This window comes from Onychostoma macrolepis, chromosome 18 (genome assembly GCF_012432095.1).
Source record: "Onychostoma macrolepis isolate SWU-2019 chromosome 18, ASM1243209v1, whole genome shotgun sequence".
Lineage (NCBI taxonomy): Eukaryota > Metazoa > Chordata > Actinopteri > Cypriniformes > Cyprinidae > Onychostoma > Onychostoma macrolepis.
This window is the reverse complement of record NC_081172.1, coordinates 13019484-13044398: the sequence shown is the minus strand read 5'-3', so window position 1 is coordinate 13044398 and position 24915 is coordinate 13019484. Positions and strand designations below refer to the sequence as shown.

The 24915-nt window shown below is 36.3% G+C and overlaps 3 protein-coding genes across 10 annotated transcripts in view; 2 read left to right on the top strand and 1 right to left on the bottom strand.

Annotated features, from left to right (window-relative positions):
* The window catches only part of ranbp10 (RAN binding protein 10), a 32695-nt gene extending 25460 nt beyond the window's left edge, over window positions 1-7235 (bottom strand). The window contains exon 1 of one of the 2 annotated variants that reach the window (XM_058750986.1): window positions 6272-7235. In XM_058750986.1, coding sequence (XP_058606969.1) covers window positions 6272-6470 — 199 coding nt within the window. In that variant the 5' untranslated portion in view covers window positions 6471-7235. The remainder of the gene's footprint in view (window positions 1-6271) is intronic. The other variant, XM_058750987.1, reaches the window with a different exon arrangement.
* On the top strand, window positions 73-14779 carry tsnaxip1 (translin-associated factor X interacting protein 1). 5 transcript variants are annotated; one of them, XM_058750982.1, is made up of 18 exons: window positions 6230-6346; window positions 7442-7649; window positions 7974-8025; window positions 8312-8415; window positions 8539-8644; window positions 9307-9400; window positions 9637-9833; window positions 10529-10676; window positions 11229-11398; window positions 12025-12096; window positions 12192-12294; window positions 12397-12512; window positions 12798-12926; window positions 13027-13185; window positions 13367-13476; window positions 13574-13697; window positions 14195-14301; window positions 14415-14779. In XM_058750982.1, the coding sequence occupies exons 2-18, from the start codon at window positions 7603-7605 to the stop codon at window positions 14605-14607; spliced, it is 2031 nt and encodes a 676-aa protein (XP_058606965.1). In that variant the 5' UTR covers window positions 6230-6346; window positions 7442-7602; the 3' UTR covers window positions 14608-14779. The 5 variants fall into 5 exon arrangements, with proteins under 5 accessions (XP_058606967.1, XP_058606966.1, XP_058606965.1 ...); XM_058750981.1 differs by having other exon boundaries at window positions 7971-8025; XM_058750984.1 differs by lacking the exons at window positions 6230-6346; window positions 7442-7649 and adding an exon at window positions 73-6009.
* A 502-nt stretch (window positions 14780-15281) lies between these two features.
* On the top strand, window positions 15282-24084 carry nutf2 (nuclear transport factor 2). 3 transcript variants are annotated; one of them, XM_058752232.1, is made up of 5 exons: window positions 15282-15435; window positions 18330-18451; window positions 19321-19392; window positions 19970-20068; window positions 22811-24084. In XM_058752232.1, the coding sequence occupies exons 2-5, from the start codon at window positions 18353-18355 to the stop codon at window positions 22922-22924; spliced, it is 384 nt and encodes a 127-aa protein (XP_058608215.1). In that variant the 5' UTR covers window positions 15282-15435; window positions 18330-18352; the 3' UTR covers window positions 22925-24084. The 3 variants fall into 3 exon arrangements, with proteins under 3 accessions (XP_058608215.1, XP_058608217.1, XP_058608216.1); XM_058752234.1 differs by lacking the exon at window positions 15282-15435 and adding an exon at window positions 15538-15799; XM_058752233.1 differs by lacking the exon at window positions 15282-15435 and adding an exon at window positions 15538-15901.
* Window positions 24085-24915: the final 831 nt, after the last annotated feature.

The window sequence follows — 24915 nt, the reverse complement described above, 5'->3', positions numbered from 1 at the left end:
TGAGATTAGGAGCACTCCCTTTAAGAGAGTGCTCCTAGTCTCAGCTCGTTACCTGTATAAAAGACACCTGGGAGCCAGAAATCTTGCTGATTGATAGGGGATCAAATACTTATTTCAAAAAATAAAAAATAACAATATCGCAAACAAACTATCTTTATTTTATTTATACTAAATACTAGAGATGCATCGATCCGATACTCAGTATCGGCTCCGATACTGGCATTTCTGCCGGATCGGGTATCGGTCAGACAAGACCGATCCAAATCTGAAATTGTGCGTATACTGTGTTATAGTTAAGCCCCACGAAAGCACAAAAATATTATAAAGCACCATAAAGTCAAAGTCCAAGTGTTCTGAAGCCGTTCCATAGTTTAATGTGAGGTAGAGATGAATATTCAAGTCGTTAAATTCAAGTTCACATAAACTCTTCTATCTGCTGCACCTGTCTGTCATCCTGCATTCAGCATTCAAACTGCTTGTCGCGTTTGGGTACGGCAGTCAAGGCAATGAAACTCTCTCCAAGAGCGCACAGTAACTGAAATTTTAAACTGTTAAAAGAAAAGGCTCAATAAACTATCACACAGATTTAAGAAACTATGCATCAAAATCTCTTTCCTTTGTGCTTTGAACTTCTCTATGCGGAGCGCAGCGCAGTGTGACTCCGTGTTATTCAAGTGCATCATTCTGCGCAAGGGAAGCGCATAAGTTCTTTGTGCCGCTCTCTATTGGAGCTTTTCGTATTATAATGCTTTTGCGCAATGAAAGATTATTTATAGCGTTTCTTGTTCTGTCCTATCAAGTCTATTATTAATCTAATGTATAGCACAGTAATGGAGGAGGCAGCAACATATGATTGATAGGACTCCTCTATCATATATTGCTGCCTTCATTACTGTGCTATACATTTAAAAGAAATGTCTTTTAATTTTGTAGTTTATATTTATAAATAAATACATTTACTTGTTTTCATTAATGTATTTTACAACACAAAGAGCAATGTGTAACATTTTACCAGATTTAGTCCTTCACATATTCACTTTTATTTGTTCCGCACTAAATAATGTTATTTCACTAACTGTTTAGATTTTATAAAAATTTGCACTGATTTTTCTGGAATAACTTTTGGTGCTAAATTACCCACTAACCTAGTTTATAATAGTATTTTTGTCATAGATTATGAATGGACCTGTTTACACCTGGTCATTCCATGTGCGTTTTCGCTGATCGGATATCTATCTGATTTTTGAAAACTAGGGATGCACGATATTTATTGGACCGATAAATTATCGACCGATACGGGTGAAAATTACGTCATTTTTATTGCTCCAATAAATAAATGCAATCCGATAACTAGATCCGATAACAACAAATCTTATATCTCACTTGAAAGGTCGTAATCACGGCAAAGCTGTATTAAAAGAAAATAATAATTAGGGACTTTAAGCAGCCTCCACTGCTGGAACGGCAACGGCATTCCAACGTCGCGCGTTCGCGAATTCAGCTGCTACTTTGTGGCATTCTACTGTTACCGTCTACTAGGGGAGAACAGCTGCTTTGCCGTAGTCGTTACAACGTGACAGCTTATGTAGTTAAATGTTGCGTTTTATGGTATATACCATTTAATTCCATCAGTATACAATTCTAACCATTATTCTTTCATTTAATCTGTTGATTATGCTATTTTTAACGATTTTTTTCGTTTGTACAAAGATATGTCTGCTGTTAGCAACAGCACCTCAAGTAGCACTGAGACTAAAGATATGTGAAGAGAACAATGTAATTATTGCCTAAACATCCTCCTCAATGCCACGTTGCGCCGTCTTGTTTAGGTTGCTTAATGATTTTTATGTTCTCGGCTACAGAGGTGTAACAGCTTACTTCCGGTCAACGTAGCCGTTCCATTCGCAGCTGTTGCTTAAAGTCCCTATATAACTTCCTCATCCTCATGCGCTAAAAAGGTTGAATAGATGCATTTCTTTATGCATGAAATATTTGATTATAAATTTGTTGTTAATGAGTTGTTAATTGCAGATAAACCATATTCTGTCATAGTCCTGTTAAACCATTTCTGTTACTAAGTATTGTGGTGCCTTACACAAAAAATAAAAACATTTGAAGAGTCAGGACTGATGTTTGTTATTATAGTTAGGCCAGAACTACTAAAATATCAGTTTCATCAGTGCATCTTAGATTTTGTATTCTCCTGGGTGCACAAACTGCAGATTATATGAAAATTATAATATAAAAATGTGAACTTATTGGTTATCGTTATTGGCTATGAGAAGGACTTAATTATCGGTTATCGGTATCGGTTAAAATTTTCATATCGTGCATCCCTAGTGAAAACGTTTCCATTTACACTTGGCCACAGTCGCAAAACAGATATAAATCCGATATTCAATTCCCGCGCTATATTTCAATTTAACGAAGTTCACGTCAACGAAATCAAAAGATAAGCGCTGCATTTTATTAATTATCAGCTCATTTCAAGATCAAAGACCGCAATAGGAGAGCGCGCGGCATCAGCACTAGAAAGATACGTTTTTCTTACTACTTTTAATGATGATTGTGTTGAGCGTCTGCGTCTTACTTTCAGTTTCATTCACGGCAGTTTGCGCGTCTGCTCGTTGAAGAGATACTCAGCTACTCGTCTGCGGCGATGCGTGTTGCATTAGCGCAATCATATCTGACTATAATGTCATATAGCCTGTAACACGGTCTCACACGTTTATTATTTTTTACATTTTGGGAGGAGTAAAATTTACATATGTGGTTTCAACAACCAGATGCATTTACACATGTCCAGTTTCGTCTGGAATGCGGCCCAGACCACCTCCTGAAGTGGTTTGAGCGATTGGATTTATATTACAAAATGCATGAAGTGACCAGGTGTAAACAGCCCCTATATATTTTTTCATGTTATTTTTTCATTAAAATTAAGTTATCTAATAGATTGTGTTTAACACGCAGAAGAGTGACACAGAAGTATAGAAATTCTACATTGATTTAAAAAAAAAAAAAAACTGCGCTGGTATCAGATCGGAATTGGCCGATACTCAGAATTTTCTGGATCGGATCGGATCTGAAAAAATGGTATCGTTGCATCCCTAATCACTGCATCCCTACTAAATACCATTTCTTAAATTTTCTTTTTGATCTGTTGTGAAATATGACTGAAATTGCTATTAATTTCTATTATATTCATTTCTAATGAATATAAAAAGAAAAAAATGAATGTTGTAATGAAATATTCATACACTCTCTCATATAAACACACACAAAATCAATCAGCACTACAAAATTGCACTGCTATCTGGTGAAACTTCTTTTCTGTCAAAACATCTAAGCAAAACGGTGAGAGCTGTACAAGGCTACAGCTGGCACCCATAATAACATCAGCTAAGCAGGCAAAAAAAATCTACAATATGAGAGAACAAAGACACAGGGAGAGAAGATTGGGAGTGTTGTGCTAGTGTTAGCAAACAGGGTTTCACAGCTTCACAGAGACACTAGGGGGAAACGAACACAATCTGGTGATGTCACCGCACCGACTGAACATGCATGATTGGCTCCTCAGACAGGCAAAAGCCCTCTATAGGCAAATATTTCAATGAGCTTAAAGGAAACACCGTCCAACAGCCTACACAGAAAATGGACAGCAGCCCACCAAATCACAAAGAAACAATCCATGCTATGCTTATCTATCTGTATCTATTTATCTTATCATTAATCTTCTCACAGGAGGTTGTGTAAAAACAATATCTGCATGGGTGTAGTGCTGCAAAAGTCACATGTCCTTGTCAGTGTGACGATGAGTAAAATGAGGTCCACACTGGGAACAAAGCTAGAAAACGAGCCTCTGGTGTCTTTTCCCCTTGTTTCATCATGCAAAGGCTTGACTATTTTTACACGCTTCCTAAATAAAGATGGAGAGCCATGTGGGCTAATACAATATAACATGGCATAAACATTGCACAGATTTTCATCACACTATTTGACAGCATATATCTAGTGTCTTTACTTGACAGAAACATGGTGTTACCTCAAATTCAGTCCACAGAAACAGAATCTGGTACACTGGCCAAAATAGCACTGAAGGTTAATAGACTGCAGGTTAAATCATTTTATTAACTGGAGCTGCTTTAAATATACTGCTACAAGATGTATATAATGACTCTAGATTATAGTAACAAGCCTTTGTTTGATCCTAATCTAATCACTGCAATCCTGCTCTGCTTTGAGGATAAACTGACCAAAACAGTCAGGCTGACAGAACAAAAAGAAACAAAGATCCTTAACAACAAGGAAAAAAATCAATATGAGTATATCAATATCACCTGACTCTTAAAAAGCAAATTCTTGGCAAACATCCGCCACCATATGAAGTGGTAAACAAACCCATAGCTTGAAAGGAGATAGTTGCCAATGAGGTACAATTTTCCACAGACACAAAGCAGTGTACATTACCAAAATAATGCAACGTTGTTCACTGATGTGTCAAAGGGGATGAACTAAACTATAAGGACAACCTTCCCACTGGGCCTGAGCATTGACACAAACAGCTGTCAAACAGAACACACAACATGTAAGAAAATGAATGGCTAGTCTACACACCAGTGACCCTCAAATGGTAACAATCCTGAAGTATTGCACAACAGGCCCACAGACACACATCGTCGAATTAGAATTAGGCTCTTTATTACAGCATTTGTGCCTAAACTAAAAATAACCAGGGTACATGTCAGTAACATTTCAGACAACACAATAAAGCCTTTTTACAAACCTAATCATTCACGTAGATGCTGCAACAAAAGAGCTCTTTGTTATTATGACATGGAATATCACTAATTTAGTTTTAATGGCTAGTCAAGAAAGCTACTTTATAGTTCAATTAAACATCATACAAGTAGGCTTAATTGTAACGCACACTTGTGTTTAGTAAATGCAAATTAGTATATATTCTGTCAGAAAACTGTATACTAGCAACTATATTGTTCAAACTAACTAAAAAATAAGTAATAGCACTTAATGAATTATTACTGATAAACTGGAATAGACACCAGCAACAATTACAATACATACTAGTACTAGTGGGGAATGAATAGTTGATATGTGAATCTCAGATTTCCATAGAATTCAATGGCAAAAATGTGAAACTTGTTACCAGGAACGATATAGGCCTAAGCTATTTGGCACTACTGGGACAGTGACTAGTGGCAAATGAATAAATTCTTGTAAATAATATACAAGTACTAGACTAATTAAACAGATACAGGTCACTACTGGAATGACGACTAGTCTAATGAATGTCCAGTGAAATTAAAAAGACAGCAGTCACTGTTGGATTACTCATTTGTGATCAAAAAATAAGTAGCCTACTAGTAAAATTAAAAATAGATACTAGTTCGCCTGAAAGCATATTTTTAAAACATACCCACTAAATGCTTATAAATTGTGCTTAGTGATAGTTCTTAAAATAGACTGCTTTATTATGTACTCTCTAGAAGCATGTACATAGTTGTTAAACAAAAAAGTACATCTGCAATGGGTAAATTCACAGACCCCCCTGAGGCGACTGGGTCATTCGAAACGCCACAACTGTTTAAACAGCTAACGTTAGTGTTGTGGAATTCGAATTCGGCGCATCGAAAAGATTCGCTCGGATTCGAATCATTCGATATTGTTCGTCAACACAAATACGCACATGTTCGTGCGTCAAATATACCACAAATACGCACCAAAAACATTTTCAGCGATTTGTTTCGTTGTGATGAGGCGGGCGTCCTTACATAAATCATCCGATAGCGGATAACAAAACACACTTATGCAATGCGGAGTAAATTAACAAGCATTTGCAATTCATTGCAATGGTGTAGCTGCTTAGCTGCCCTTATTGCCCTGCCGTGGCTAGCTAGCACCAGCCTCGACTAATTCACCGAAAGGGAGTTCAAACCATAAGCTTGGCAAATCAATAACACTTGATCTTCTTGCCATGGCAATAGGTAAAAGGTAGGTGTCCGAAAGCTAACGTTAGACTCCCCAGCCGTGCTTATGCCCCAAGCTACTCTCGCTAGCCGAATTCTGACATGATGTTTTGCTAAATGTCAACCCATTTGGACATTCCTCTTTCCTTCTATGCAACAAAGCAAAAGGGACGGAAAAAAGCAGCTCAAACTAGATCGGGGAGATTGCCCATATTCGAGTGCAGCGAACCAGCCGGGATTGTCAAGGCCTATGGGTTGACAGTTCAGCGTGTGTCACATCTGTATACCTTTGTAATGCACCCGCAGATTATTCTGAGAGAGCCCGATGTAGCTGTACTTATCCTTGGGGCTCCAAGATCGGGGTAAGGGGGTCTCTTCCTCATTCACGGCCGGGTACAGCCGCTTCAAACGCTCGTTTAGCTCATGCTCTTGATAATTAAAAGCAGGATCTCCTGTTAGCAGGCTCCCCGCTCCAAGCTCTGCCATTTTTGCTTATGTTTTTGTATTCCTTCTAGTAATCCTACCCTGTTGTGCCAATCCGCTAAAAAGGAGAGAGCGCTAGACTAAGGAGAGAAACAGCAGCGGTGAGATATCCCCGGATAACAGCCGCTCCACAGTGACGTGTGGGTACTGTAGTTGAACACAAAGCCCTGCGCAGTGCACACTGCTGACATGAGGGAAGTGCCATCAACTACATGACCCATACCTAATTCAACTGGGAGAGGAGCGGGCTGTAAAACGCAGTCTAGGATTTGTAGTTTTTAACACAACTCCGAATTCTATAGCGTGAGCACGAATATACTTGATTTAGATTGAAAGTAAACCGTGTATTTTGCATCTCGAATCAGTGGCTGTAATTTATTCAAATGCGTGATGATGCAAATCAATTTAACTACATGTTTGCCATATTATAAGCCCTGTATTTCAGCTTTTTATGTAACAGACATCATGTAATCCTTATCCTAAACTGTTGGTCTGTGAAGCAGTAGTTTACTTCATTAACTGAATCTAAATAGTAGTACTGATTGGTTTCCGTGTTAAACTATTAAAATAAAGCATTAATTCATTAAACGCTGTTGTTTTTGTCCTTTTCTTTTTAAAAAAATATTCATTTTAGGACGTTTTTTACTTCTGATATAAGTTTACAGTTAAAAACAAGTGCGTTGAATTTAAAAGCAAGGTCACATTTAACCCTAACAAGACATTTTGTTCAACAAGTTAAGCACTCTTCAGTCTAAAAAACAGACGGGCTTAGAAAAACAAGACACTCTGTGGTGTAATCCAGGCGCACTACCCTTTACTGCCGTGATGAAAAAAACACAAATGTTATGTCATAGCAGCGCATTAAACATTTTAAATATGTACCAAATAGCGTATTTATACATTAACACATACAAGCGAATTTAATGCGACACATATAATGTTTTAGACGACAAGTCACGTTATTGTTCATACAGGCACGCTGTGGGCGCCTATAAACGGAAGGTCTTTTCTGGGGGTCCATCGGTATCATAGCAACCACCTCTCAAACAACAACAATGCCACGCTGCTGAAGCTTCAGTTGGACGTTCGCTGATATATTTGCTGTGGATTATTATCAAGCTGTTTATTCGTCCAAATGTCGCTGAAAGAACTACAACTGCCACCGTTGTTACACTCTGAAAGGCAAGATATAGGGCAGTTTCAGAATCGTTAATGTTGCTTATACACTAACTAGAAATGACTGCCTAATCCAAACAAGACAGCGGAAGTCAGTAACGTTAGTTAAGTAACGTTAACGTTAGAACACTGTACATATATCAAGATATATTTAAAGTAAACGTATAAGTATAAAGTAAATTGCCATTTCTTTATTATTTTCTAATGTTGAGTTTATAGGCCTGCAGTATGTAACGTAAACATATTTGAAAATAATAATAAAAACATAATTTGGATGAAGTATCTGCTGTCACTGTTTGAAGTTCAAACTGTCTGTCTTTCCCTTAGCAGAGGATCACAGCGACACATTACTAACGGGATATCTAGGTCAAAGTTTGTAAAAGTAAGTTATAAACCTGCTGATTTAATTATAGAAATTCATATTTGATAGTATTTTATATATCTGATAACGTTACCTGATTTACGGATAGATCTATACTATTAGCTGGTTAAACTTAATGTTAAAAAGTACATGCATAAGTAAATAAAGTGTGACTTTAATTTAGCAGCATATACTTAAATACTCTGCTTATTTGTTTTATCAGTTCTATGAAAAATTATTTATTTTGTAGTGTTTTACACCACCATCACATGTCAAATAATGTCAAATCAACTTTAATTTCCTTCAGACCAACGCAGGGGAAACCTCTGGTAACCTTTCATCCTGGCCTGCTGAAGTTACCAATCAAATTGTCCAAAAGCCCAGAGGAATAAAACATCATGGGTATGGCAAGTACGACACACAGCATCTCAGTGTTCATTCTAGCATTGCAATAGTTGTAAAACTTTATCCTGGTTTACACTTTTCCATGTCCATTGCTTTCGTCCTAATGTCTGCATATATGATGTGCTGCAGATCTCTTACCAAGCCTCGTTTCTTAGAGCAACTGGAGTCTCATCTGAAGAGAGAATTAGAAGCTTTAGACACACATGGCATCAAAGTCCAAGAGCTCAGACTGCAGGTTTATATTCCACTTTGTAATGGTCTCTTACTCTTTAGCATACATTACAGTTCACAAGTTTGAAGTCTGTAAGATTTTTTATGTTTTTGAAAGATCTCTTTTATTTGATTTGTATTTATTTGATAAAAAAAGCATAAATATTGCAATTTAAGAAAAAACTGTTTTCTATTTTAATATATTTTAAAATGTAATGTTCACATTATCTTTACAAAATGTCACATAATCCTTCAGAATGCTATTTCACTGCTAAAAATATTTATTATTATCAGTGTTGAAAATGCTTAATATTTTTGTGGAAACCTCTGATACATTTTTTTAGGATTTAAAAGAACAGCATTTATTTGAAATACAATTCTTAAAAATAATTCTTAAAGAAAGCCTTTACTGTTATTTTTGATCAATTAAATGCATCCTTTCTAAATTAAGTATAAGTTTTTTTAAACCAAAAAACAAACAAATAAAAACTTTAGAACGTTAGTATACACAGCAGACTGCATATATTACACTGCATCTTGCTTTCTTACTTTCAAGTAAAGGGATGTGTGACTCTGTCCAAACCACCCACAAAAACAAAATAAAAATGCATATAATGATATATATAAGTGTTTTTCAATACTAGTATTTATGAAACTATTTTTCTGCTTTTTCTCTGCCTTATAAAGGTTTTCCAGGAGGTGTTTGGATATTTAATTGAAGAATTTAAAACCTATAAGCCTATTTTCTCTGCCATCAAAAATGAGTATGACATCACATTAGGTATGTGCAATCTTTAAGGCGGGGCTAACATCATTTCTAGTTTAATGTTACTAATTATGTAAATATTGTATTGAACAGAAATGTGTAGCAATGCAAAGCATGTAAAATTAACTGTAGCTAACTAAGTTTAATATAATGTAAAATGAAACACTAATCGAACTCAATTGGTCGATAGTAAGTCATGAGGAAAATAATAGATGAGATGTCACTAATCAAAGTGTTAATGTCTCTCCCAGCACATCTTCGTGAACAGATCAGGGATCTGCTACCGCTGCGGGCGAAGCTGGTGCTTGTGTCGGAACACTGTGAGAAGAGGATTCTGGATCAGAGAGTGCAGGAAAGAGATGAGCTCCGAGCTCTGAAGCGAGAGTGTCAGCGTCTGCAGCGTGTCATTGAGAGTATGAGAGGACAACAGACTGCTCTGCAGATTCAGGTGGAGATCATTTATTATGTCTGTCAAAAATGTACAGTATATCGGTTAATGACAAGCATGACCTCTCAATAGGCTACAATATGGGAAAGCTTTTTTTTATGGAATCATGTGATCCCATTCTCTATGAGGAATTAATCATAGTATGTTGTGGTTTCTCTTAGCATAATTATCTTATTAACATTTGAACACAGTTTGAAATTAATGGAAATGTTTACAGCAGCCAAACGATGGGTCATTGGTGCAGGTCATTCACATACAAATTTAATAGAGGAGGAGAGTGAAACTAGAAAGATTCCTAGTGTTGTTGAATTAGATTTTATTGTTATATTTTAATTTAATTTTTTATTTTTAGTAAATTTTTGTAATTTTTGTTATGTGCTATTGTAATTTAAAAATGTGTTTTTTTATTTATCTTTCATTTATTTTTATTTCAGTTGTAGTAATTTTAGTATTTCAACTTGAACTTTAGTTAATTTGTTTTTTATCTAATAAATAAAAAAAAGTTTTTTTTTTAATCTAAGGTTTTACTTTTTTTTACTTTATTTAAGCTTTATTTCAGTTGCTGAAAACAGTTGTTAATATTTTAATTTTAGTTGCCGTTAACAATCACAACACTGCTGCTTCCATAAAGCATATATGACAATAGTAGATATATAGTGAATCACTACACAGACTCATGTGTATCTCTCCCATAGGTTGATCACCTAAAAGAGGATCTGGCCACCCAATATCAGCTATACAGGGATGAACGTGATGCACGAAAACTGCTCATCACCAGAATCAGCACAATGACCTCTACCCAAGACACTGAACATGATGATAATAATGAAGGTTATAATGAAGGTTACGTGAATGATGACTTGTAGTAGAGTCTGAAAAAAATAAACGTGGAGAACATGGAAACAAAAAAAGTTTACTACTGGAATTTAGTGTATGAGAATAAGGAGCCAGTGGTAGGGGGACCACCAGTCTTAAAAATTGAGAGCTTTGTCACTTTTCCTTCAAGACGCAAGCAGTGTCCTGCATTTCAGTTATGTGTGTATTATTTTTTTCTTACCTGAAATTACAATACCACAATAAGAAATATGATTTTAATAAATGTTATTTCCATTTAAAAATCCATTAGTGCAGCAGTCGTGTTATAGCTAGAGAAGGGAAAATAACAAACAAAGCATTCATAGAGAGGGGTTTTTTTTCTTTCTCTGCTGATGATGACTGGACAGAGCAAAGGAATCAGTGTGGACCTCATCAAAAGTCGTAAAATACAGCCAGGCAGGATTTTTTTTTTTTTTTTTTGAAGATGATTAATATTAGCCGGGCTGGAGGTTTGATTGCCAGGAGTGAGTTGCAGTAGTCAAGAGGTGATTTGACAGAAACTTTGCTTGTTCCTCTCAGAGGATGAATCTGAGGATCCTGTGGTGGTGAAAATGGCTTTGCAGGTGTGTAGAGAGGACCTTACCAAAGTCCAAGTTGATCTTAACCGCCTACAAGCCGAATACAGTGATGTGGTCCCACGACGAGACTGGGATAACCTGAATTATGTGCATGAGGAGACATTAATAAAGGTATGGAGAAAAATATATTTATTATTTTTAATTTACATACAAGAGAATGAATCAATCAGTTTACCATACAAAATATTTTGTGTTTATGTATGGTAGGATTAAATATTTTATTTTTATATTACTTTGTTCATTTTATCTGTTAATTTTATTTATCTACTACACTACGATTCAAAAGTTTGGGGTCAATGTTTTTTTAAAGGAATAATTCTGTTCAGTAAGAATGCATTAAATAAATCAAACACCCAAAAGAGTAACTCTTCAGGCCAATTCACACCGCACAGACAAACGCCAACAAACTAGTCTGTTGGAGTTTGTTGGATCAGTGTGTTACCCCTGTTTGCGTTGGTTGGAGTTTGTTTTGACCCTGAACATACTTATAGATATAGGATCATCCATTTTCTCCCCAGTCAGTGAGAGTTGGTCGGTGTCTGTTGGTGCAGTGTGAACATGACCGTTATTTTTCATAAGATTCTAAATCCAACGGCCAACTTGAGCCAACTTGTTTGTTGGAGTTTGTCTGTGCGGTGTGAATTGGCCTTTAAACATCAAGTGTGAAAATAAGATCTATAATCTATTTGATATGTAATTGATTTTAATATTTAATATGATTTCTTTCCATGTTTTAGCTGGAAACCTTACAGACAGACTTTGACCAGTTAAAGTCCGAGTATGACACACTGCTTGAGGTTCATTGTCAGGTACTTGAGCAGAGAGACAGACTTTAAAGAGGTCTATAATGATAAATGAATAACCGTAAACTCATCTGATTACTAAACATTATTCTAATCAACAGTCAGCACCTGCTGTGTTACACTCCAATCAGTCTGTGGTGCAACATGGCTCTGATAACAAACACATTGTTACAACTCCCAGACCAAACTGGGAACAATGTTCAGGTAACAGTATCTGAATTGTCCAGGCATAAGCTGCCATGTCTGTTCTTTATATAGTGCAGTTAAGCTTATGTTTGAGATAATCTTATGTAATATGTGTTGTAGACATACTAGGAGGCAGTGAGCGATGTAAAGAACTCTTTGAAGGTCAGTCCAGCCAAAAGAGGCTGGAGATCTTGCTGCAGCAGATGAATGGCCAAAATGAGTTCTTCACTGGTCTTGTAAGTGTTCTTAACATCAAAAATAGCTATAGAGCACTGCAGTGATGACATATTTTTGTAGGCCAGCATGAAAGTTAGTATTACCCTGGTTCTCTCAGTAAAAACCCAATAGGATTTTTCCATTGGATTTTGGATTATTGCAGAAAATAATCTCTTTGACGAAACAAGTTTATGATTTTTATCTATTTTTATCTATTTAGCCTACATATAAAAATAAGATGCTAAATATAGGCTATAAACGAACTACACCAGCTTTGCTAGGCTGAAGTAAAGTTGTTTTCACAGGGCACATCCAGTGACGTCCCCATTTATCTACAGTATGAGGGGAAACTTAAGAATCTTAAGCTCAAGAAAGCAGACGCAGTCAGAGTTATTAAAGACATCTGGAGAGAAAAAAACGCAGAGAATGAAAAGGTATGTATGGCATACCAATATCCTGGCTTGATTTGTTTAAACAGTCACTAGTTATGAGTATTTAATGCTGTATTTCTCCTCACATTTTTCTTCAATGGAGAGTGATGACACCAGAGATCTGCAGATGTTTCTTCACAGCTATCTTGTGGAACATTATAAGGATAAGGCAGGAGAGTGGGCTTACAGCTTGATGGAAAGCATTCAGAACAATCTTGAAGATGATCTCATTTGCCTTTTAAATGACATCTTGATTGGAAAGGTTTGCGCTTAATCTAAATAATAATTTGTGTAAATGTCCATAGCAATGATGAACAATTAAGTCCAATGAAAGCAGGTTTTTCAGCTGCCACCCAAAATATAAAATGTTTATTGGGATATATATATATATATATATATATATATATATATATATAATGTTGCTGATTGTAATTTTGTGGCAGGTTGATGAGACTATCTACCATGGACAGATTCAGCTACTGTCTCACTTGCTCAAGGTTTTAATTCAAAGTGACACAACACAATGTGGATTACTAACTGTCTTAGAATTTAGGTGAGCAAAAACTCAGAATTCCTCAGTTGAAAATTTATGATTGTCATGTGATTATTATTATTATTATTATTATTAAATTATGTGTGCTAATTTTCAGTGATGCATTGAAGAAGGCTTTCCCTCTGAAGGCAGATCAAGACATAGAGGAGCTGTTGGCGATTGCTCAGACAGAGCTGAAGAGTAATGGAGTGCGCATTGCTTATCAGACACTTTATACAGAGGTCAGTTTGAAATTTTTGGCTATAGCCTAATTTAAGTTGAATGTATACACTACCATTTAAAAGTTTTTGAAAAGTCTCTTATGTTCACCAAAGTTGCATTTAGTTGTTTGAATATACATTAAAAACAATAATATTAGAAATATGAATATAATTAAATTCTATTTGAAAACTATAAATATTTTTATAAATGTAAAATAATTTTTTTATCCTTTCATGGCAAAGAAAGATTTTCTTCTTTTTTTGCGAAATCATGATACATTTTTCATAATATTTTTTGCTTAATATAAAGTTCAAAGACCAGAATTTATTTAAAATATAAATCTTTTGTAAATGTATAAATGTCTTTACTGTCACTTTTGATCAATTTAATGCATCCTTGCTGAATAAAATTATTAATTTCTTCAACAACATCAAAAAAAGATCCCAAACTTTTAAACAGCACTGCATATATAAATATATTAGAACATCGTGTTTTGTGCACATTGTTCCCACTTCAGGACACAGATGGAAGACACAAAGAATTCCTGAGTCTAGTTAAAAAACAAGCTACTGCTGAGAGACTCCAGTACATCAGCGAGCTCAGAGTGCAACTAGAAGGCAAAGGGTAAAAGATCATCATCCACCCACTGTTTACAAAATGTTATTAAAGATCTCCAAGTAAAATTTCGATAATAGTATTGTCATTGTTTTGTCCTGTTTTGTATATCACCAATGTAGGGAAGTGGATGCAGAGCACCTCAGGACTGCCTTCAAGACTATCGATCCCTCACTGGATCCTGAAACTCTGGACTGGAATCTCAGTGTAGCTTTTCAGACAAAGGAGTGTGAATTACAAGCTCAAGCTTTGAACACTGAGGTTGTACTACAGCGTCTCTCTGTGGCTAATGTAAAAAGGGCAGGGCCTAAGTGATGGCCATTGTTATGTCAAGCACATTTCCAATCTTTTTATAGCACACTACATATATAAACCAAGCAAAGCACTAGGGTATAGAAATACCTTAATACTTTAATAGTTTGCATATTATGTAATTAGATAAATCACATATCAAGAATGACACAATAAAAAAAAATTATTTAAATAGCCTCATGTCTTTGCGTGCTGCTTTAACATATTATTTTTTGCTTTTCATTAAAAAGAAACTGTCGTGTGTTATATCGACCCTTTTACATCTACATCAACAAAGCTATATTAATTTGTATTGTCCACTACAGGTTACTTAATAGTTATTTTTATTGTCAATAAATGGTACATTTATATGTATTTGCTTGTCAGTTTTATTTTGTTGATTTGTAACAAATTAATGTAATTTATTATTAACAAGAGCTCAATTTTCCACCTCGTAAATGCAAAGAAGCACTGCATTTGTGAGGACTAATTGAAAGCTAAACTGAAATTTTCTGCACATGTAATTCTAAGAGAGTTTACAACCACAGATTGTAAATGGAAGAGAAACTGCACAAATATGGTTTCTAAGGGACAATACTTGTGAGTATTTAAAGTAAACTATTCTTGGATTCACCTGCTGCTCGAAGCACTAGTTCTAGATTTGGAAAGCAATACATCATCAACAACTATGTTTACACGGAGAATCTGTTGACTGGCTGTCAAAGACCAAAATTCAAAGCAGTGTGTAAGCGCTGTGCGCATGCTCAAACTGAAGAGGCCGCTCAACTTCTGTTCTCGGCGCGCTGGAATCGCCATAACTGGAACCGGGGATTCGGTTTTGGGCTCACGGAGGTAAGATGTTGGGCAGATATTATTTATAACAGTTAACATTGTATTTACGCTGCACATAACTACTTTATAACTACTTTATGCAAAGTAGCACTGGGGCTTTTTGCCAAGAATGATCTGAAGCGCTAGCTAATAGGACACGCCTATAGGACCGGAGCGTGTACGGGCCGCGCGAGGGTCTCGCCTGCGTTCAGCTCATATGGCTCTGGGGTATTTTTAGAACGGAACGAGGGTGCGTTTGGTCCAAGTTGACCGTTGATCGTTACTATTCAAACTCCGAGTCGATATTCAAAAGGCAACGTCCACTTCAACGTAAAACACAACTTTTTCGCTTCACGATTTAGCCGGTGAGCTCGTAGACAGACAGGCAAGTGTTAGCACGTCTACGGCTAAAGCTAAAATGAATCAGTCTACACTCAGCGAGGCCATTGAAAGCCAGCTAATAATCATAGCATGGTTACTTTTAATGGTTAGTAGCATTCTTAATCAAATAGTGGCTGTGGTTTGACGGAAATTATTTTAAACACAATTTGGACGCCTTCATATCGTCACTGGCTGATTTGTAAATTAAGTTAGTATTAGCTAACCAACCAACCAGTTAGTGCTAAGAGTCTCTAAAATCCTCTTTAGAATGACCAGCCGAATGCTTTTATGTCAGTCATTAATGTTCTAATTTGACAGTAATCGAACTAGTTTGGTTAGTGGTCATTCATACAATTATCCTACTGTATGCAAGAAAGTGTAATTATAGGGAGTTGTCATCAACTGCTCATATTAACTAGAGTATTCCAGAACTGTACTTGTAAGATGTCACTGGAAACTGTTAGATATGAGAGAAATTGAAATGTTTAAGTTTGAAAACCTCCAGTGGATCATGGCCCAATCACATGATATATTAACCAGTCAAAGTTGCTGACAAATCTGTGGGTTTTTAAAAGGGTGGAGCAGGAGTGTGTTAAATTCCATGAGCTTCTAAACAGAAAGGAGTTTGTAAAGGTCTGTTCACATCAAGGACAATAATGATAACAATAAAGACTGTTGCTTTAAAATCATTCCAAATTGAAAAGAATAGAGAATAGGGCACACACCACAACTATAGCAACAATGACACAGAGGAACGATGTTGTATGATAAACGATTAAAACATTGACTGCCAACGATGACATGACTTTTAAGTAATAAACAGAGCATTATTGTGCGTTCGTGTGGACACTAATATAGTTATCAGTATCTATAGTTATCGTTGTTGGTGGTACAGGCTTTAAGGACGACAATTAATAATCATTCTAATTCTATGAGAAGTCCAAACCACAACTATATCCATAACGCTACAGAGGACTGATATCAGTGAAATAACTTGCAGAATTAATTTTTGTAACATGTGAACTAAAGACATTGACAGCCAATCAGAATCCACTTGACTTTAACAAGATTAAGAATGGTGGATTCTGATTGGCTTTCAATGTTAGTATGTTCATCAGATGAAAAAAAAAAAATCATGATTCTAAAACTATAATTCCTTTTGTGTCGTTATCATTGTAGTTTTCTATTCTCATAGAATTAGAACAATTATTATTACTTTATAGTTATTGTTATAATTATCATCTTTAGTGAAAATGGGCCTTTAATCCAGCCTTTTTGGTCTGATCAGGGGTGCGTTTCCCAAAAGCATTGTTAGCTAACTATGGTTGTTAGTTCCATTGAACTCTATTGGTAGCGGCGGAACTTGCGGCCATAGTTGTTTTTGGAAAACGCACTCCTGTTTGGCTTTTTAATTTTGTTGTTTGATTGATTATTGTTGGGATCTATGTTTAATTTTTTCCCCTAAAATAAAGTTGATACCTTTTGTGTCAGAGAAACTTGCATGTGGACCAATTTAGAATTTTGTATTTGAACTTCTGTTACTTCTGTTTTTGCGGTAGCTCTATAGCATCACCGTTGAAGAGTAATTATTAGAGCCTGACCGATATGGGTTTTTGGGGGGCCAATACCGATATTAGGGAGTAAAAAATGTCTGATATCGATATATCGGCCGATATTCTTTATGTGTATATTATAGTAAAGTACCAGTCAAAAGTTTGTCAAAAAAAAAAAAACATATCGTTGGCATATACGCTGATGCAGATATATCTGTGACAGGCTCATATCGGGCGATGAATCGGTCAGGCTCTAGTAATTAGCTAGTGAGGTGGATTTACTTATTGTAGAGTTTATGAAAGTTATCATTAGCATTGTAATATTCTAAGTGGATGTCATGACAAATGATAGTAGACTGGGAAGATTTTAAAATGAGTGGTACGTTCATAAATTTTTAAGAACTTACCTTCATGCCGTGGAAATACAATCTGGAAGACCACAAGCTCAGCACTGAATAGAGGTGTGGCTATATAAGGTCTGTTTAGTGCCAGAAAAGCTAAAAAGGTGCACTCAGTATTTTTGCCAATTAAAAACTTGCCACCGAATTACTAACACCTATCAGAAGTTGTTTATTTACTACATGGAGCGGGTTGCTTCCTTATGGGCTCCGCCATGTTGGCATTACATGACCAGCCATATTATGCAGTTGACAAGCTAATAAAACGTTTACTTCACATATTCCTTTTAATTAGTGTGCGATGCCCTTTGCAAAGTATAAACAAAAGTACATATTAACAAACCCAACAGCTTAGCAAACACAATACGAATGATAGTGACCAATAGTATACTGTATAAACTTAATGCACCCAGGTTGTTAGGTATCAATATGAGGTCCAAGATCACGGGTACTGTTGGCTCAAATAAAAGCCAGTGCACCTTTAAATGTGGATTAAAGTTTCTGGGGTTTTTTTCTGTCTTGTCAGTTGTTGTCAACCCTCAGTCTGTCATATACATTGAGTCATTTATTCTGTCTCCACCAGTGCCTGTAGCAGGGTGAATCAGAATGGGAGACAAGCCGATTTGGGAACAAATAGGATCCAGCTTTGTGCAACATTACTATCAGCTGTTTGACACAGACAGGACTCAACTTGGATCGATATATGTGAGTATTGTATTAAGCTCTTTTCTTCAGGTTGGCTCTCTCTTGACTAGTTCCTTAGCTGAGAGAGACATTAAGTAGAGATGTTTTACTGTCTCTGCCTTGCAATCATGTTAGTGTTTAAAGCGTCACTTGGTTTATGTCTTGCAGAGTGACGCTAGATGCCCAGTAACAAACAAGTTTTGTCGTGTGTTCAGGAGAGGAGTCTTTTCAGGCCAGAAATGTGGTTCTATACTGGACCTTTAAAAAGAGCCTAAAGTCCTCATACATGAACCTATATTTTCAGCAACATATGTTAAACAGTATGTCAAACATATGTTAAACAATACTTATATTAAGGGATATTTGTTGAGTATTTATATTTATGCCATGGTCTGTCTGAATACTCGATTCTGATTGGCTGGCAGGTGTTGATTAAATTAGTTGAACTGCACAGGTAGTTCCAGGTCAGTTTAATCACGTTCTATATTAATGCGCTTCCTATAAACATTGGTAACCATAGTAACATACAGTTAGAGTTGAATAGTAATACAGACGAAAATAACCGTCATTTTTATCGTTCCGGTCAAATATTGCAGCGCAAATATTATTAACATCTTTAATATGTGAATGCTGGGAAATGACCATGGCATAAACGGGATAATCAACGGCTAGCTGTGCATTAAACGATTTGAATGCACTTCGCGGAGGCAAAATTTGAATGTTCTTCGCCTCCACGTCGTGCATTCAAATCGTTTAATGCACAGCTAGCCGTTGATTATCCCTTACATATATATGATTTAATATGTATTCATAAAGACTGACCATAGTACTGTTTTGCTGTCTACATTTTGGCTGCTTTAGCTCAACTAAACTTTTTTTTCTTGTCCTAGATTGATGCATCATGCCTTACGTGGGAGGGTCAGCAATTCCAGGGAAAAGCAGCCATTGTCGAAAAGCTTTCCGTACGTATTTGTGTGTGTTTTGTTAGAGTTGAAGGTTGATTTTAAAGGGGTAGTTCACCCAAAAATGAATTGTTTTTTCATTAATTACTCACCCTTATGTCATTCCAAACCCGTAAGATCCTCGTTCATCTTCGGAACACAAATTAAGATATTTTTTTATTTTGATTTCTTCTCTTCTGTACAGCGTCAGCAGCACCACATTTTTTCTTTGTGCACAAAAAGTGTTTTGTCAGTTGCGTTGCAGTCTATGCAGGGTTAGAAAGCTCTCGGGATTTCATCAAAAATATCTTAATTTGTATTCCAAAGATGAACGAAGGTCTTGTGGGTTTGAAACGACATGAGGGTGAGTAATTAATGACAGAATTTTCATTTTTGGGTGAACTATCACTTTAAAGTAATTTGATAGACTAGGGTTTATTTTTGAAAATAGAGGTTGGGAGTTAAATGTAAAAAATCTCTCAAATTGACCATAAATTGTGCATCCCCATTTAAATATTGATCAGATGTTTAATTACCGTATGTATCTTTCAGTTTAAACAGTAATTATATACATTACTTTTTGTTATTTTTTCTTCAGAGCCTGCCCTTCACAAAAATAGCTCACAGCATCACAGCACAAGACCATCAGCCCACCCCTGATAGCTGCATAATGAGTATGGTAGTAGGCCAACTAAAAGTAAGTATTTTCTCAATTTAATTTTGACCTCTGACAGTTATGCTATGACAGCAGCGCCTGAGGTGAACACTTTAGACAAATATGTATGTGATAAGGTCTAGGAGGGCATTCTCTTCATTTGAAATGCGTAACGTCACCTTAATCCCAGTGGCATTTAAATTGAGAGCGGCTGTGGACGGCTTAAGCCTCTCTTGATTGCCCTCTCGCTCCACCTTACGTGACATAGTACTGCGTAGTCAAAGATTTTCTAAGCATTTCAGAGCTGTAGTGTATGTGTGTTTATCTATCAGGCGGATGATGACCAGGTGCTGGGCTTCCACCAGACCTTTCTGTTGAAAAGTATCAACACTGCCTGGGTTTGCACCAACGAAGTCTTCAGGCTTGCCCTGCACAACCTTTGAGCTTAAAGGCTCTCGATGGTCACATGGCCTTTCTTCCTTCTCTTAATGTCTGTAAGGACCAGTGTCCGCTTGGGTTCACGCACACCGTACGAGCCTCTCTACTAACGTCTTTAAGCTGTGTTCAGATCAAGCGTCTATGTGGATTTAGTATGTTAGGAATGCTATGACATATTGAATATGTTCATGCAGGTTTGCCTGGTGTGTTTGTGAATTTGTTTGCGCCTTTGCAGCAACAAAACAACTAAAAGTCATTCATTTGCAGAGAGAGTTGACCATTTTTGGTGACTTTTAATGACGTAATTGTGTCCAACAACAACATTAAAAGTGGAGAACTGTTTAATTTAGTGAGCACAAACTCCTTTTGCAGTGTGTATGCATTCTGTGTGCAATACGTATGCAGTGAAGAAGCAGTACGGGCTCATTGTGCATTTGCAGTCTGCTACTGATCCACGGCTGTATACCACAAACACAACAATAATCCTTTATTCTGATTTTAAATCAAAATATTGCTACTGAAAATTATTTTTCACAGTACACAATACAATCTTTCATTGATGTTCCCATTTAAATGCAAGGAATATAAACAACATATTATTCAATGCAATTCAAGCAAGTGGCAAAATATTTAAACTGTCAATCCTGCCAGTCATAAAGAACTTTGTTTTTGTTTAGTTTTTTACCTCCACGAGTGCCATTTATTACGTTGCCTCGTTTATCTAAAAGTGCACTTTTCCTGACTTTAAACCTAACTACAAAGCAATGTGTTGACTGTGAAACACAGTAGATTTAATTGTATGCATTTAGGGTGTAATTACTACATTTTAGTGTCAATCCATGTTCATTTATTACCACGAACAATGCGCTGTCACTTTAATTCAGGGCATGCAGCAGAGCAAAAATAGATTGATTCAGAAACAATCGCTGCAATGCTGCATACGCAACACTTCTGGAACACATTGCCAGACAGCATCCGTGTGCAGTGTGAATGCTCTAACCTGTTAACTTGGGCACGGAAAAAATACCTCGTATGCACTGCAAACGGAGTATGTGTGAAACGGGCATAACAATCAGCTTTTGTTTTGACCTGTCTTTATGTGCATCTAATATTTTGTAATAAAGAGTTCCTTCACATGAAAAACTAATGTGACGTTGTTCAAAATGGGTGAAACATGAGTGAAATACTTAGGATCAGATGTGTTTCTATTGAGCTTTTAGATTCTGTTTATAAATATGCAGGGATTGAATATTGGGGTAAAATAAGTGCTATAAAATCATTATTTTGAATTACTTTCTCTCTTTTCTCTCTTTTGTGCTTTTGTCATTTTTATTATTTTTTTTATACATTTTTTAAACATTTTTTCTAGTTTTAGTAATGTTAATACTTCAACTTTTTAAGTTTTTCTTTTAATTGATTTCAGCTTTCATTTTAATGAACAAAAAAACAAAAAATAATAGTTTTAGTTGACAACGTACTAGCAACTCTGAGTACAGTGTGTGCTAAAATGACAACAGTTAAAGGGATAGTTCACCCAAAAATGAAAATTCTGTCATTTACTCACCCTCAAGTAGTTCCAAATCTGTATGAATGTCTTTGTTCTGCTGAACACAAAGGAATGTGGGAAACAGAGCAGTTCTGGGGCACCATTGACTTCCATAGTATTTTTTCCTACTATGGAAGTCAATGGTGCCCCAAAACAGCCTGGCTGCATACTTCCTTCAAAATATCTTCCTTTGTATTCGGCAGAACAAAGAAATTCATACAGGTTTGGAACTACTTGAGGGTGAGTAAATGATGACAGAATTTTCATTTTTGAATGAACTTTCCCTTTAACAACCGAGTCGTATGGGTTATCTTGCACAAAAAGCATTTTATAACCTTGTGACTTCTTTAAAATGACTGTAAAAAGAATTTAATAAAAACATGGTCACAATTATCTAATATATGGCCAGATTACATTACACAGGTGATGCCTTGTAATGGATTTTAGTGTTATTAGTGAAGATCATTTAAATTCAGTACTAGGCTCAGTGTTTATGTGAGAAACTGACCCAGATTGCTTAGTACCACATTTTGTCACAGTTGATTTTTGATTTCACTACCATCAGCCAAAATATGCTGCAATTATGTAAAGATATTATGTCCTTAGCTGGAAAAAAGTGGATATTGTGACAGACTATCAGCCTTTAGTTTGCCTTGATTCCTTAATGCAGCATTTGTCTTTCTGTAGCTGAACTAATATGCTTTGAAACCATAATTAATATGCCCTTCTCCATAATGAAGTGTCGCACAGTTGTATGAGAGCCTCTGCCTTAGTCTCCTCTGTCTTTCTGCTTTGTCTAGGCAGATGATGACCCCATCATGGGATTCCATCAGAGCTTCATCCTGAAGAACATTAACGAGGCGTGGGTTTGCACCAATGACATGTTCCGCCTGGCGCTGCACAATTTTGGTTAAACGCCCCATGGCTAGCAGGAGGGAAGTGGGGGAAGGTGAAGGATGGGGTTCTGCCCTGATGACGCCCGAACCTGTCAATCAGCCCTTCATTCATCACACTCTTGAGAAACGCCACTGGATTACAGCAGTCAATCACAGAAAACATGCAGGCATATACAGTACTGCCTCTACTCCAGAAATGACATGTTTCTTTGCTGAAAGTCCACACATCCATCAAACTGACCCTTTTCCTTCGCCAACCTGCATGATGATGGGGAGCTTAATTATCAGAGGACGCCCTGACCAGGACAAATACGTATTAACCTAACCTCGGCTGTTTTATATTTACATTTTAGTTGCTGATTTTGACTTTGAAATAACAACCGTCTTACTGTCTTTCTTTGCTTTAGTACAAAGTGTGTTCAGCTTGTTTTAGAATATGCTCATTGAAGTTGGATCTTTTTTTTTTTCCGCCCCACTTGAAAATTGGTGTGATGTCAGGTTGCTCTAGGTATCCAAAGAACACCACCCTAATTTCCTCTTCCCCTCAGACCAGTGTGCTTCCCACTTTCTGCCCACTGCTCTCTGTGACAATAATTTCCAAGCCACGATACACAATAAAACCTTTGACTTTTTCTTAACAACGTCATCATCTTGTTCATCCCCCTGTCTGGTTTTGCGTCTACCTTTTTTTCCCTTTTCTATGCTTACCTGTTTGTGTTTTTGATACTGCCTCATATTAGATTCTCACCATAAGATTTTAGATTTATTTGAGCAGAGCAGAAAACAATGGAGCTGTTATTTCTCTTTTTACAGGTGGCCAGTGTTTCCTGAAGCAGTTTAGACTTTAAAAAATAATGTTGGTTTATTTGGTAGAAAATTGCTATTATTAGCAAAGGATTACATGCCATTATTTTGCTAAATTTTTCCTAACCCTAAAAATGGTAGAATCATAAGTGGATGCTCTTGTTAAAAAGAGCAGAAATCATATGCATCCGCCACTTATGCCACATAAATAAAACAGGTTTTGCTAAGGTTAAGAAAGAGTTTGAAACAAGAAGAAAAAAAAAAAAAAGCCCAGATGAATCTTCTCGGTGCTTTTATTCTCTGATGTACCCTTTCTGTTTTAGTTCAGAGGTTTCATTTCCCCCGTTTTCCATTGATTAAAAATCTTGAAGATGTGGGATGTGATGTTTCATACGCTTGTATGAATGTAAATGTCATCGAGTTTGCAGTGTGGCCAAAGCTGTTATTACCTTCCATATTTAGGCTTATACTTTGACATTTTCAGTTCAAGAAGGATCACAGAAACAAAGCCTGAAACATGACTAGTTGTGTGGGGGGGGGGGAAGATGACTATTTTCTCATTTCCACAATATGTTTACACTAAAGGAGTTGATGTTCATTGTTTAGGATTAGAAAATCATATTCACAGAATATGAAGGCCTTTGTGCCAAGTGATGGTACAGATATTTTAGAGAGATGTCTTCTGCGTTGTAGCTTTTTGCACTGAAATATCTAGACAGATCTGCTAGAACATCAATATAATGAGTCACATTCTTGCATTATATTTTTGCTGGAATACATGTGTTGTACGCGTACTTCATGCTTGCTTGACCCTGCAGATATCCACTCTGTGGTTTAAGGGGAAGAGCAAAAGAAGACTTGATTTTCCCAACAAAAGCAACAGTGATACAATGTGAATACAGTAAGAGACTACTTCAGCTGCCTACATGTATGTGGAAATAAAGGAGATCAAAGTAAAGTGTGCTGTTATGTTATTTCTATAGGTGGAGGGAACAGTTTAAAACTAGTTGAAGGTGATTTTCTGACAACCACTTATATAAAAAAAAGTCAAAATAAGTTGAATTATTATAATAGCACGCCAGTAAAACATAAATATTAATTTGTGATCTCTAATATCAGATTATCGTTTAAAAAAAATTAATTGAAGAGTAATGTAGTTCCTGTCAAGTTAGGTGATTCACTCCGGAACCAAAGAAATCCTGCCA